Genomic DNA, 12,984 nt, shown 5'->3' on the forward strand with positions numbered 1-12,984 from the left:
AAGGAAGTTGTGCCTATATATGAACCGCTCGTATCAGACAGTACTTGTTTTCCACCAGGAAGGTCGTAGTGAGACGTGTGGTTGTCGTGTTGCAGGGCAGTGTGGTCATAACCTGCTTGTGGAGCATGCACATGGACAAGGACCTGTGGGGCGACCCGGACAACTTCAGACCGGAGAGGTTTCTGGACGAGAATGGACAGCTCTGCAGGAAAGACTTCAGCTTGCCGTTTGGTGCTGGTAAGTGTTACTGTCCCCTGCCTCGGACCATTTTCTTGTTACCTCCTAAACCTTCAGAGTGTGCACAAAATGCCTTCAACCGTCTTCCTACGAGCACTGCTGACCTTTACAGGCTTAAGCTCTGTTCGGAAAAGCCACTGAGCTGACAACAGACTTTTCTTTTCAGGATCATAAGAAGGAACCCAAATTCATCGCCAGTAATGATGTTCCAATCTTAATATGAAGTGCAGCCTTGGACTTTTTTCACAGTTTTTCTGCACCAATCAGTGCACTGTTGTTTTTGAGCGGAAGTCAGTTTATTTATAATCCATTGACAACAAAGATTTTTCGTGTCATCATCAAGATGTGCGTCGATCTTCAAGCATTGGTCGAACACTGGTAACTACAGTGTCTTCACGAAATTCATGTCCTGTAGTAATTGTAAACTGTTGTTTTAGATAGGGCTTCTTTACCAAATGCAGTTCTAAGCCAATCTTCCCATGACGATTTAAAATTAAAAAAAAAAAAGAGCAGCCAGCATTGGCGATGATGTGGCGCACATGAATAGCGAAATACTGCATGACCCGCTGAAGTGTTGGAACATCTATGCTGTCGATGGCCTCCTGAAAGGCTTTGTTCAGCTCAGTAATGGTGTTGGGGTTATTGCTGTGCACCTTCTCTTTAATATAGCCCCACAAAAAGTAGCCGCACGGGTTTAGATCCGGAGAGTATGGCGGCCACTCGAGGACCATGCTAGTGGCCTCTGCGTACCCCAGAGCCAGATTGCGGTTCCCAAAGTGCTCCTCCAGGACATCAAACACTCTCCTGCTTCGATGGGGTCGAGCTCCGTCTTGCGTGAACCATACCTTGTCGAAATCAGGGTCACTCTGGATAATAGGGATGAAATCATCTTCCAAAATCTTCACGTACCGTTCGGTAGTCACCGTGCCATAGAGGAATATCGCACCGATAATTCTGTGACTGGACACTGCACACCATACAGTTGAGGGTGAAACGACTTCTAGATCGCGACATGCGAATTCTCGGTCCCCCAAATGCGCCAGTTTTGCTTCAACGACATGTCTATATCTACCTGCATACTCTGCAAGTCACATTTAAGTGCCTGGCAGAGGCTTCATCGAACCACCTTCACAGTTTTCTAATATTCCAATCTGGTATAGTGCGCGGAAGAAACAAACACCTATATCTTTCCATGTGGAACTGATTTCCCTTATTTAATTATGGTGATCATTTGTCCTATGTAGGTCGGCGTCAACAAAATATTTTCCCTTTCGGAGGAGAAAGTTGGTGATTTTCGTGAGAAGATTCCACCGCAACGAAAAACGCTTTTGTTTTAATGATGTCCACCCCAGTGACACTCTCTCACCTATTACGCGATAATACAAAACGTGCTACCCTTATTTGAACTTTTTAGATGTACACAGTCAATCCTATCTGCTAAGTATCCCACACCGCGCAGCAGTATTCTAAAAGAGGACGGAGAAGCGTAGTGTAGGCAGTCTCTCTAGTACAGTGGTTCCCAACAGATGGTCCGCGGACCCCCAGGGGTCTGCGAGCTATGCCAGAGGGTCCGCAAGATGCTATTAAAATAAAAAATATATTAAATATATTTCGTATGATAACAGATTTTTTGTTTTGGCCGCTTCCTGCATGAGCAGGGCTTTAGCGAACGCTAACTTCTGCGTCTGGCGTCTTCCTAGAGCCAACTGATACTAGCACACTCTAGCGCAAAGGAATTAGATAGAGGCAAATAGTTCTGTTGTATGCCGTTAGACTGCGTGATTTGAAGACAAAGATTTTGAGCAATAATCAAAAATTTAACAATAACAAAGATGGCTAAATTGAAAAACTTTTAAGCTCAATATTTTTTCAATAATGAATATGTCAATGTTGTTTCTAAGTACCAAAAATAGAAAACGTATAAAAAGACTTAATTTGGCTTTTTTAGGTACTGTGATATGACAAGGTACCAATCATGCTCGATGAGGGGGTCCTAAAGAAAATTTTGTTGGGAACCCCTGCTCTAGAAGACCTATTACATTTTCTAAATGACCTGTCAATAAACGCAGTCATTGGTCAGCCTTCCCCATAACATTTTCTATGTGTTCTTTCCAATTGAAGTTGATTGTAATTCCTAGGTATTTAGTTGAATTTACATCCATTAGCTTTGAATGACTTATCGTGTAACCGAAGTTTAACGAATTCCTTTTAGCACTCGTGTGGATGACCTCACACTTTTCGTTATTTAGGGTCAACTGCCAATTTTCGCACTATACAGATATCTTTTCTAAATCGTTTTGCAATTAGTTTTGATATTACGATAATTTTACTAGTTGATAAACGACAAATGGTTCAAATGGCTCTGAGCACTATGGGACTTCTGAGGTCATCAGTCCCCTAGAACTTAGAACTACTTAAATCTAACTAACCTAAGGACATCACACACATCCATGCCCGAGGCAGGATTCGAACCTGCGACCGTAGCGGTCGCGCGGTTCCAGACTGTAGCGCCTAGAACCGCTCGGCCACTCCGGCCGGCGATAAACGACACTCATCTGCAAACAATCTGAGTCGGCTGTTCAGATTGTCTCCCAAATAGTTTATATAGATAAGGGACAGCAACGGGTCTACAACACTACCTTGGGGAACGCGAGAAATCACTTCTGCTTTACTCGATGACTTCCCGTCGATTACTACTAACTGTGATCTCTCAGACAGGAAATCTCGAATCCAGTCACATAACTGAAGCACACTATTTCACGACAAGTTGCTTGTATGGTACAGTGTCAAAAGCCTTCCAGAAATCTAGAAATACGGAATGAATTTGAAATCCCTTTTCAGTAACACTCAACACTTTGTGCGAGTAAAGAGCTAGTTGTGTTTCACCAGAACGATGTTTTCTAAATCTGCTTATTGTCGAACCTATCCAAATGAAAGTCGGCTTCGTTGCTAAACCAAACCATATTGCGTGTACTAACTCCCATCATGCCCCGCGGCGAGCTGTGCAGTTTGAACGTCCTAACGCAAACCGTTCAGAAGTTATGACGATTTTATTTCGTATAGTACAATAATTGTCACCGTGTAATTGTCATATACGAAAAAAGCACTCAGTCTTCAGGCTAAGAGTGCCCTACTGGGACCATACGACCGCTGTGTCATCCTTGGAGGAGGATGCGGATAGGAGGGGCGTGGGGTCAGCACACCGCTCTCCCGGTCGTTATGATGGTATTCTTGACCGAATCCGCTACTATTCGGTCGAGTAGCTCCTCAATTAGCATCACGAGGCTGAGTGCACCCCGAGAAATGGCAACAGCGCATGGCGGCCTGGATGGTCACCCATCCAAGTGCCGACCACGCCCGACAGCGCTTAACTTCGGTAATCTCACGGGAACCGGTGTAGCCACTGCGGCAAGGCCGTTGCCTGACATATATGAAACATTTTTTTTTTTTTTGGAACATGGCATTCTAAAAATTTGCGGTGTCTTCCTTGTACTAAAGTGCGCGTCATTTACGACGGCGGCAGAGTTTAGGTTCGTTCTGCACATCTGACGTCACAAAACACAATCAGCCAATGAACAGAGAACAACGTTGCCAGAGCTCGACTGCAGTGCAGAGCACGGAGGAGTGTCTTCAGTTTTAGAAACGTTCACTCATAAATAAAGTAATTGAACAAAAGCAATGTTTTGATAGCAGACTTTCTATAAAAGAAAATTTGGAAAAAGCATTCTTTATACCAACTCCTTCATATTCTATTAATTAATCAAACCAAACAAGCAATAAGCCTCCTAATTCAGGCGATAGCAAGGAAATTCATTCTCACTAACCGCTTTTTTGCAGTAAAGAACAGCGACAATTGTTTATTCCCTACTGTACTTCGACGAAACGTGAGTAATTCATAGTCATACCGACAGTTTTTGTCAGTATTTAAGGGTGATGCTTTAATGTACTCCAGGAATTCTACTAAACGACGAGCTGTGCTAACGTAATTTGTAAGGTGTTTGGCTGCTAAGCAAAAGGGCATTAAAATAACACTCAGAACAGAAACGAGAAAACGTACTTCACCGTTCAATAATCAAGCACATCATTTCATGTGAAAATCTGTCATTGTTAAAAATTGTAAATAAGAGTTTATATACGTTACAAAAAAAAAAAAGTTCAAATCTTGTTCGGAGCTTAATATTTTCTTTATTTAAAATCAATATCAAAGTGTCTTACTTCTTGAATTTTATTCGTTTGAATGTAATTTTTTGAAATTTCTAGTGGCAACTAAAATCGACCATACGGAAAGTATACTCTGTGGACTTTTACCTCTGCAAACTCTTCAAAATTTCGTGCAATGGTTTACTAAATTTAATGCTGCACAGTAACTGCGTTGAACATCGAAACAAAATTAAGTCATTTATGGGGGGAAGGTATCGGTCAAGAAGATGTGTAAAAATCAAATTTTTTGGCCAAATAGTTTTTGTGAAATCGAATGATGAGTGTGTCAAAGCAGTCGGAACACCATAAGTCTGCACAGGCGAGCAGTGCAGTGATGACAAAATCGCGCACAACGCGGAATGCGTGGAGCACGTCTCTGAAGGAGCGAAAGGGTTAATGCGGCCGTGGTGGCTTTACTTCATAAACTGCGCGCTCCCCCCCCCCCCCCCCTCCCCCAAACGTAAGTTTGCGAACTATACTATACTATGGCGCTGCTTCTCTTGGCGCGTGCAACTGGCAACGCAGCAATCTCCCGCGTCTGGGCGGGCATGCGCGAGCCGCCAAAGATAAAAGAATCGAACTATAGATGCATCGTATAGTGTGTGAGCGCCCTCCCGTGTGTGTTGCAGGCAAGCGGCTGTGCGCGGGCGAGACGTTCGTCCGCCAGACCATGTTCCTGGCGTTCAGCACGCTACTGCAGAGCTTCACCCTCACGGCTGACGGCGTGCCGCCTCTGGGCTGCAACATCCCAGGCAACGTGGAGACTCATCCCTCCTTCTGGGCGCGCTTCGAAGCTCGCTGAAAAACAAGTGACGTACACCGTTCTACACGGATGGCGCTAATCGCATTGGAAAACGCGGTCGAATGCGGGGAAAATATTATAAAACATTTACGCTCGCTGTAATATAACTGTCAAAGTTGGGTAGTATTGTAGAACACGATTCCCCACTAGTGTATAACCCGATACCGTGTATTACTGTAGGATTACATCAATTTAATAACAAAAGAAGGGCTCCATTTTACCACATTGAGCGATAATTGAACGATTTCTGAAGGAAAACGATTTCTCATTAGTGAATAACCCGATACCACGTGTAGTTTTTTCGCACTTACATCAATGAATAAACAAAAGCTGATTCATTTTATCACACTGAGTTATAGTTACATGATTAACGTACAATTTGCATTTATTTTTTGCTAATACCAGTTCTCATTACTTTTTACATTTTGTTAATAGTTCCACATAAAAATATTGTAGTGAATGACAAAAATTCCTTGTGAAAATGTTAATACTAATTATGGAATGAATTGATATGTAAAATTACCAGTTTAAAATTGATGAACCTTTATTCATTTCATTAGTTACTTTTCGATATTTACAGACTATCAAATATTAAAATGAAGATTTAATAGCTCAAAACGCAAGAACTTAATAACTCTGTAAATTAAGAGCTTTAATTGTATTTCAGCTCTTTAAGATTGGAATATGTTATCTTGTTAATGAAAATGTTATAAATACCTCATGCAACAGAATCTGGCTGGCGGAAATGGACGAGCTATGTATTATGTTAACATGATGCTGGAATTTGTACAAGTTGGTATGTGAGTAGAAAAGCTAACTGGGAACATATTAATAATTATCTTTTATGTCTGGAAAATAATAAGAGATGTAATCACAAAAGAGTGCCTGGTTCCTAATTTGTGATGACAACCTTGGACTAGTTTGTCCTGTGTCGATACTAAATAAAATATACTTTTATTATTAGTCTGACAATATGCATTTCATTCCTACCATGTGGTCATATATTTAGGTTATTTTGCCAAGGAAATCGACTGCAGAGGTAGTTCTACCACTATGCAATGATCAAATTATTATGATGCACTTATTATGCATTTGTCTTTGTTACTGTCTTTATGTGCTGCTAACACATACAGCATGAATTATATACATAACAGTTTCACTCAGTTAAAGTTATTTTGTTCTTACAAGAGCATCATCACTTTGGTGCAAAGATAGCAGTAAAATTTTGCTTTGTTATCTTTGTAAATGTTGAATAACATAAAGCATGAGTCTACCTGATATGTGGAATAGATATCTTCATACATCTTTTTAAAGTTACGTGCCTCATGCAAACAGATAAACTGCAGTATCAGATTTGCTACAGAAAGATGACGAAAATTAATCCAAAGTTAGTAAAATCTTATAAAATTTGTTGTTCTTAAATTTCAACGGTTAAGAAGTTAGCAGCTGAAGTCAAATATGACTACCCTTCTCTAGATTATGATCCACTTGGAGGTCGTCCAGAAACAGCAACAACAGAGGAACAAGTCCAGAAAGTGTTCAGTAAAGTGGGACAGGACTGCACAGGTAAGGTTTAAGTGATGAGAAACTGAAAGAAACTTCACGAATTACAGTAACATTTAAAGTGCCATTGATCTGGTTTTTGGCTACTACACAAAAAAGCCGAAAAGAAATGTAACATCGCTGAATTTTATATGTGGTGCGTCAGGCAGAATGGGTCAAAAGACAAGCGGAATTTCAGCAAGGAAGGAGCACAGATAGTACAGTGAATGCGGAACGATTGCTACACACCATATGAGCTGAATTTCCAAGCCAGCAACGCAGCAGAACGCCACGGTGACAGAGAGATGCTGTCAAATGATAACTGTGCAAAATGTCATTCGATAGCTGCTGACATCTAGCTATGGTGAACTGAGTTAACAGTTGAGAAATATGTCACTATCTTAGTTTCAAAAAATGGTTCAAATGGCTCTGAGCACTATGGGACTTAACTTCTGAGGTCATCAGTCCCCTAGACTTGGAACTACTTAAACCTAACTAACGTAAGGACATCACACACATCCATGCCCGAGGCAGGATTCGAACCTGCGACCGTAGCAGTCGCGCGGTTACAGACTGAAGCGCCTAGAACCGCTCGGCCACCCCGGCCAGCTATCTTAGTTTGAAAGTTGCAGGTTACAGTGAAGAACTGAGGTAAATGCATAAAAAAACCTGTGTTATTTGATGTAGTGTTGGGTTCAAATTGGATTGTGTCTGTTGATAACATAGATTATTCCAGCTCTACTAGGTGTACACCATTACCAAATGAATCTGATCTTCTTTCCATGGGTGTATTTAGATTTATAGTATTTGCCGCAACTTCCTATCTAATGACGTGCATAGCAGACGTTACGGTGTTGCCACCACTGAATCACTGCTTGCTTCCGTGAATGGATCACTGGTCCATTCATGGAAGCACTGTAAAATTATTTAAGGGTTTTATCTGCACAAAAAGTATTAAGATTTAATACACAATGGAACTGCAGCCGTTGGCTGCTAGTAGGCATAGATTTAAATCAATGGGGAAGGTTGGAAATTTTTTGCCAGACCGGGGTTCAGTTCCAAGCCTCGTGCTTACTAGGCAGATGTGCCATCCGGACACGGTGGCCGTTGATTTAAATCAATAGCCACTCGCAACCAATGTCTGTAATTCCTTTGTGTTTTAATTCTTAAATGGTTCAAATGGCTCTGAGCACTATGGGACTTAACATCTAAGGTCATCAGTCCCCTAGAACTTAGAACTACTTAAACCTAACTAACCTAAGGACATCACACACATCCATGCCCGAGGCAGGATTCGAACCTGCAACCGGAGCGGTCACGCGGTTCCAGACTGAAGCGCCTAGACCGCACGGCCACACCGGCCGGCTTTTAATTCTTAATTCATGTCATTCAGTACTAGTGAATTATGTTCTGTCGTGTTATTTAGCTAAATGAACTATCTAAAAATGACCATTTGTGCCAAAACAGTCTCGCGTATTTGGCGTGTATTACAGTATTGTATGTGCAATATTAGGAAGGCCTATTTCGTTTTATATAGCGCACAGTGACAAAATGACGTAATCAAATCGAGAAACCGCAACAGTCTTGGGTACTATTCGTATTACCAGATTTTTCAGTATCAGACAACGAAATTTTGGTTTTCCATGTAGCAAAACATTTGACGAACTTTGATGAGGTAATAGATTCTTTCGCAGAAAGGAAAGCACGCCGTGTAAAGAAAGCTGTAGCAAGATTATAGAAAAATGTTGGGACCTAAGGACTGAAGAAATGTGTTCTCTCTTGCTTGTCTCTTGCCTTTACTGGTTTTATGGTTCAAATGGCTCTGAGCACTATGGGACTTAACATCTGAGGTCATCAGTCCCCTAGAACTTAGAACTACTTAAACCTAACTAACCTAAGGACATCACACACACCCATGCCCGAGGCAGGATTCGAACCTGCGACCGTAGCGGTCGCGCGTTTCCAGACTGTAGCGCCCAGAACCGCTCGGCCACCCCAGCCGGCCACTGGTTTTATGTTTCCTGTATTTAATTTTATGTCACACAGAAGAGAACGTTACTAGCTAATAGGTAATAAAGAATGCAAATTTTCTGGAGAGTTCTTCTTCTGCCGGTCACAAATAATCCAACCGATTATTAATTGTCTTTTTTTAACAGGGATAGGATATCAAGCGGCCGACTGGGAGCAGGAGATGCATTACAGGATATTTTAATTTCCAGTCTCCTGAATATAGATTTGATGGCTTCCATTACAAAATATACACGTTTGAATGCCACAGAGCGAAATTTATTGACGTGCGATAGAAGAATGCTGTGTGTAGAGGCGTTGATACTGCACTTTGGCACACTTCAGATCGAATAACATCCTTACATTTCCTCGAACAAATACACACATCAAAAAAAGTTTTGCATCACCCTGGTTCCCAGAACTCCTGAAGATAGACGTTGACTGTGGATATTTTATCACAGACACAGTCCCTTTGACTGACGCTGCTTTGCAGTTTATTAGAAGTTAAGTGATTGGTGATATGTTGTTTGATTTACTCTGGTTAAAGTCTACTTGTTTTCTTGGTGAGGTCACCAGCCGTTTTGCTTTGGGGTCGTCCCACCATTCTTCTCCGTTTGCCCACCCGCAGGAAGGTGGTTGTTTATAAATTGGGTGCTTTGTTTTTCCCTTGTGGAGTAGGGGCGGGTTAGAACAACCTGCGGTTCGGGTTGTTCGGTAATCTCCCTCTCAATCTACCGAACGTTAGTAGCTGCCTCTGTCATGTTTGTCGGATTTGGTGTGTTAACGAATTTATTGCTTGGAGTGTAACAGCCTAATAACTGAAATATGTTTTGATCTTTGAAAACTTTGATATTATTGCCTATGATCTTGAGAGGTGGTATCTGTGTACTGTAGAGCATCTTGACTATTGTTTGGCCAACCTTGTAGAATTTTATATAAGATTGCATTTCCTGGGCTTTTATTTAAACGATCATTTTAGTATATAAAGTTGCCACCCTTTCACTGTAAGACTTTTCTTAGAAGTTACAATCAAGTTGCACCTTCGGTGGGAAGGTTAATATTTTGATTGTTAGTGTTTTGTACCATTTCCATCCCTCCTACATGGGGTGCATAGTTTGTGTGCTTGTGTAAATTGTTAAAACTCTTAGTTTAAAGTAATCTGGTGTGTTGCAGATTTGCACCAGTGTAGTCTTTCAGAGGCTGTTATGAGCGGTCGTAACAACGGCCGTGTCAAAAGGGAGCGGCAAGGTTCACTGCCCGAAAGCTCATACAGACAAAACTTGTTTCTTTGTGCCTCTGAATAAATTGTAACTTTGATATTTAGATAATGCTTTCTAATTATAATTTTAAACCTGTTTCTTTTTAAAAAAAATGCTTTTAAGCACTATTAAAGTAAATAAAATTCCCATTTGTTAAAAGGAATTTGGTTATGATTTCATCAGTTGCTCCCTGGCAACTACTTCCATGCTTACATAGTGTGATTAAATGTGTTAATGTTCTTGATGAATCACTAGTAAATAAAATAAATTCTTAAGAATATTCTTTGAAAATAAATCACGGTTCAGTTACTGTAAGGTTCTGGTGATGCTCGATGGAAGTCTGTTCACCTCACTTGCGATTGTTAACCATAAGGGAAATATTAACCTCTACAAGAATAAGGCGCACTACTGGTCAGCAACGTAAATCATCAACGAGACTCTAACTCGAAACTTCTGCCTTTCGTGGAAAGCTACGTTTTATCTTCCTTCTTTTTGTTCGTCATTTCTCTTATCATTTGGCCCAGGTGAACATCACATGACAACGCTTCAAGTGCATCGCTGAATGCTCCACTCAAAATGACATTTTTAAAGGGTAAGAAATTCATTTGTTTACTTCATTCTCTTGCTAGAACTGCTGCTCATTGTGTGGTTGTACAGAATGACTTACAAAGCTAACACATATATTACCCACACCATGATGTCAATATTAACAACAAGATAACTGCAATTCGTTTCAAGTTACCCCACTGTTTCAAGTAACCACATTTTACGCCACTGTTTTTTTACCTCATGTCCGAAAGAAGAAAAAACTACCATCATACGATATAATTCTACAACAAAATCAAACGGCTAACAGAACGTTTCGACATTGCCTCTGTTCTCACATCCATTCTTATAACAAGTGTGGAAACTCTCCAGGCTCCTGTATTAATAGTAAATCTCTTGTCTCCGTGTCAGCTGGCAGAAGATGCGAAGTCCGAAAATTCATTATCAGTATAAGCAGTGGTGTTTTTCTGGGGGATGCGTATCCCTAAACTTTTTCGCCGACAAAGTAATTTTTTTACGATGTTAAGAACTTGGAAGAGTGCCAAAGATTTATTTCACGGACGTAAATTTTTTATTTCATTTTTTCGTGTTGGTAATTGCAATGCGAATGATACTAATGCAGATTTTGGTGGGAAAATCGATGTCATTGACTGTTTCAAGCATTTAGAAGTTGCAGCAACCGTTCTCCACAACTGAATCGCTGGCAGCCAGTTCGACAAGGATGTAGTGCCCTCGCCCAGTACCACTAATAGTGGGCGTTGGTAGTGCAAAACGGATATGCGTACGCTCAATCGCATGCTTCATTTGTGGTGATGTGAACTGAAGTGTTCGATACCCCATTCTCTTGTATCTGTTTCTCGGTATCTCCTGCTTCATTTGAGTAAAGTCAACTGAAGAGTCCGATACCATTTTCTTTTTTTAGTTCGACATGTTGATGACGTCATGGCTAGAAGCAGACGGGTGGCATCTCAAGCTTCAGTTATAACTAATTTTTGCAGCATTATATCCCATGTCGGAGTACCCTCAAACCTTTTTTTTTTTTTTTTTAGAAAAAAACCACTGAGTATAACTACCCTCGTTCTGATCGGTATATGTCGGGAAAAGTCTCTAAATTCTTTCCTTTTGTCGTTTACAGTTTTTCTGTTAAAAATGAATGCGAGAAATAAGGCTAAACACTATATCTTCGTAATTTTATAATTATTGATTTTTAAATGATTTTGTTTCAAACTCGTCACATCATATAAAGCCTACGTAATCCCAGTGTTTTTGAATATACAAAACAGTGTAGCTTCTCCACTATTATTTCTGAACTATTAAATAGAACGAATCAGTGGAAATAACCACGTAACGCTGTTGCCACTCGAGTTGCAATATCAGCTGCCTGTGCATAACGATGGTTCAAAGTTTTTTTCTGTGAATTCCTAGCACGTTCGTATTGCAGCAGGTGAGAAAAGGGTTGTAGCGTTAACAAAGCACAAATAATACGCACGCACGACTAGTGATGTAGTAATGTAGTAATTCCGAAAAATAGCTGATGAAGTTACTTGCCACACAACTCCACTGGCGCAAAGCAACCCAAATGAAACCTAAATATTGACATGCACTTTTATTTCTTGAACTCTAAGCGCGCCGAATCTCGATTGCACTGCTTGTGATCATGGAACATAAATAACCCTTGCGAAGGTATACTGACGTATTGAATGGAGTTCGTATTTATACTTGTATGTTATGAATTGTTGTATTTTACATGAAACACCGCTTTAAAGACATCTCCAAACCGCGTCGTTTTTTTATAAGGTGTGTTGTTGTAAAGTGCCGAGAAGTGCTAAAACTGTATATAAAACATGTACCAGAATAATGCTAGAAGACCGCATTGACAGTGATGTGATGTGTGTGCAGCCGAGAGTAGTGGAGGACGAGAAGAAAATAAAGAGAATAGACCTCCCCAATGTGACTCCTGTGTTGCTTACTAGCAATAGTAGGTACTTGCATTGTAATTGCACAATACATATGGAAAACATTTTCATCGATCATTATTGCTTATTGTTTGCTCCTGGTGTTTTGTCTTGAGTTTTAGATCTGCGCTGGAATGGATGTAGTTGTAGAAGCGATAAGGTAGCAGTTTACACAAATCAGTTTCTCCTCTTATGGTTAAATTATTTTCACAATGAAATCATAATCTGAACGTCACCGCCTGAAATGTGCGGCAGAAAGGCATTTAAAGTGATTTGTTCACGTTTTCGTGTTTTGGATCAAATTTGTGTTAATGATTGTAGCTGGTCTTGTATAATTACCGCTGCCAAAGGTGGCTCTCTGTACGTTGGTTTCTCAGGAGTTTCAAGAGGACACTATTAACGAAATTAACGTATAATCTCTATGACCATGCGTCCT

General features: G+C 40.6%; 1 protein-coding gene and 1 pseudogene across 1 annotated transcript in view; one reads left to right on the forward strand and one right to left on the reverse strand.

Annotated features, from left to right (window-relative positions):
- LOC126215161 (probable cytochrome P450 304a1) overlaps window positions 1-6,268 on the forward strand; it is a 130,464-nt gene extending 124,196 nt beyond the window's left edge. Inside the window, exons 8-9 of the mRNA XM_049941831.1 lie at window positions 96-237; window positions 5,067-6,268. Coding sequence (XP_049797788.1) covers window positions 96-237; window positions 5,067-5,239 — 315 coding nt within the window. The 3' untranslated portion in view covers window positions 5,240-6,268. The remainder of the gene's footprint in view (window positions 1-95; window positions 238-5,066) is intronic.
- LOC126215500 (5S ribosomal RNA) lies at window positions 3,542-3,659 on the reverse strand (annotated as a pseudogene).
- Window positions 6,269-12,984: the final 6,716 nt, after the last annotated feature.

Source organism: Schistocerca nitens, chromosome 12 (assembly GCF_023898315.1).
Source record: "Schistocerca nitens isolate TAMUIC-IGC-003100 chromosome 12, iqSchNite1.1, whole genome shotgun sequence".
Classification (NCBI taxonomy): domain Eukaryota; kingdom Metazoa; phylum Arthropoda; class Insecta; order Orthoptera; family Acrididae; genus Schistocerca; species Schistocerca nitens.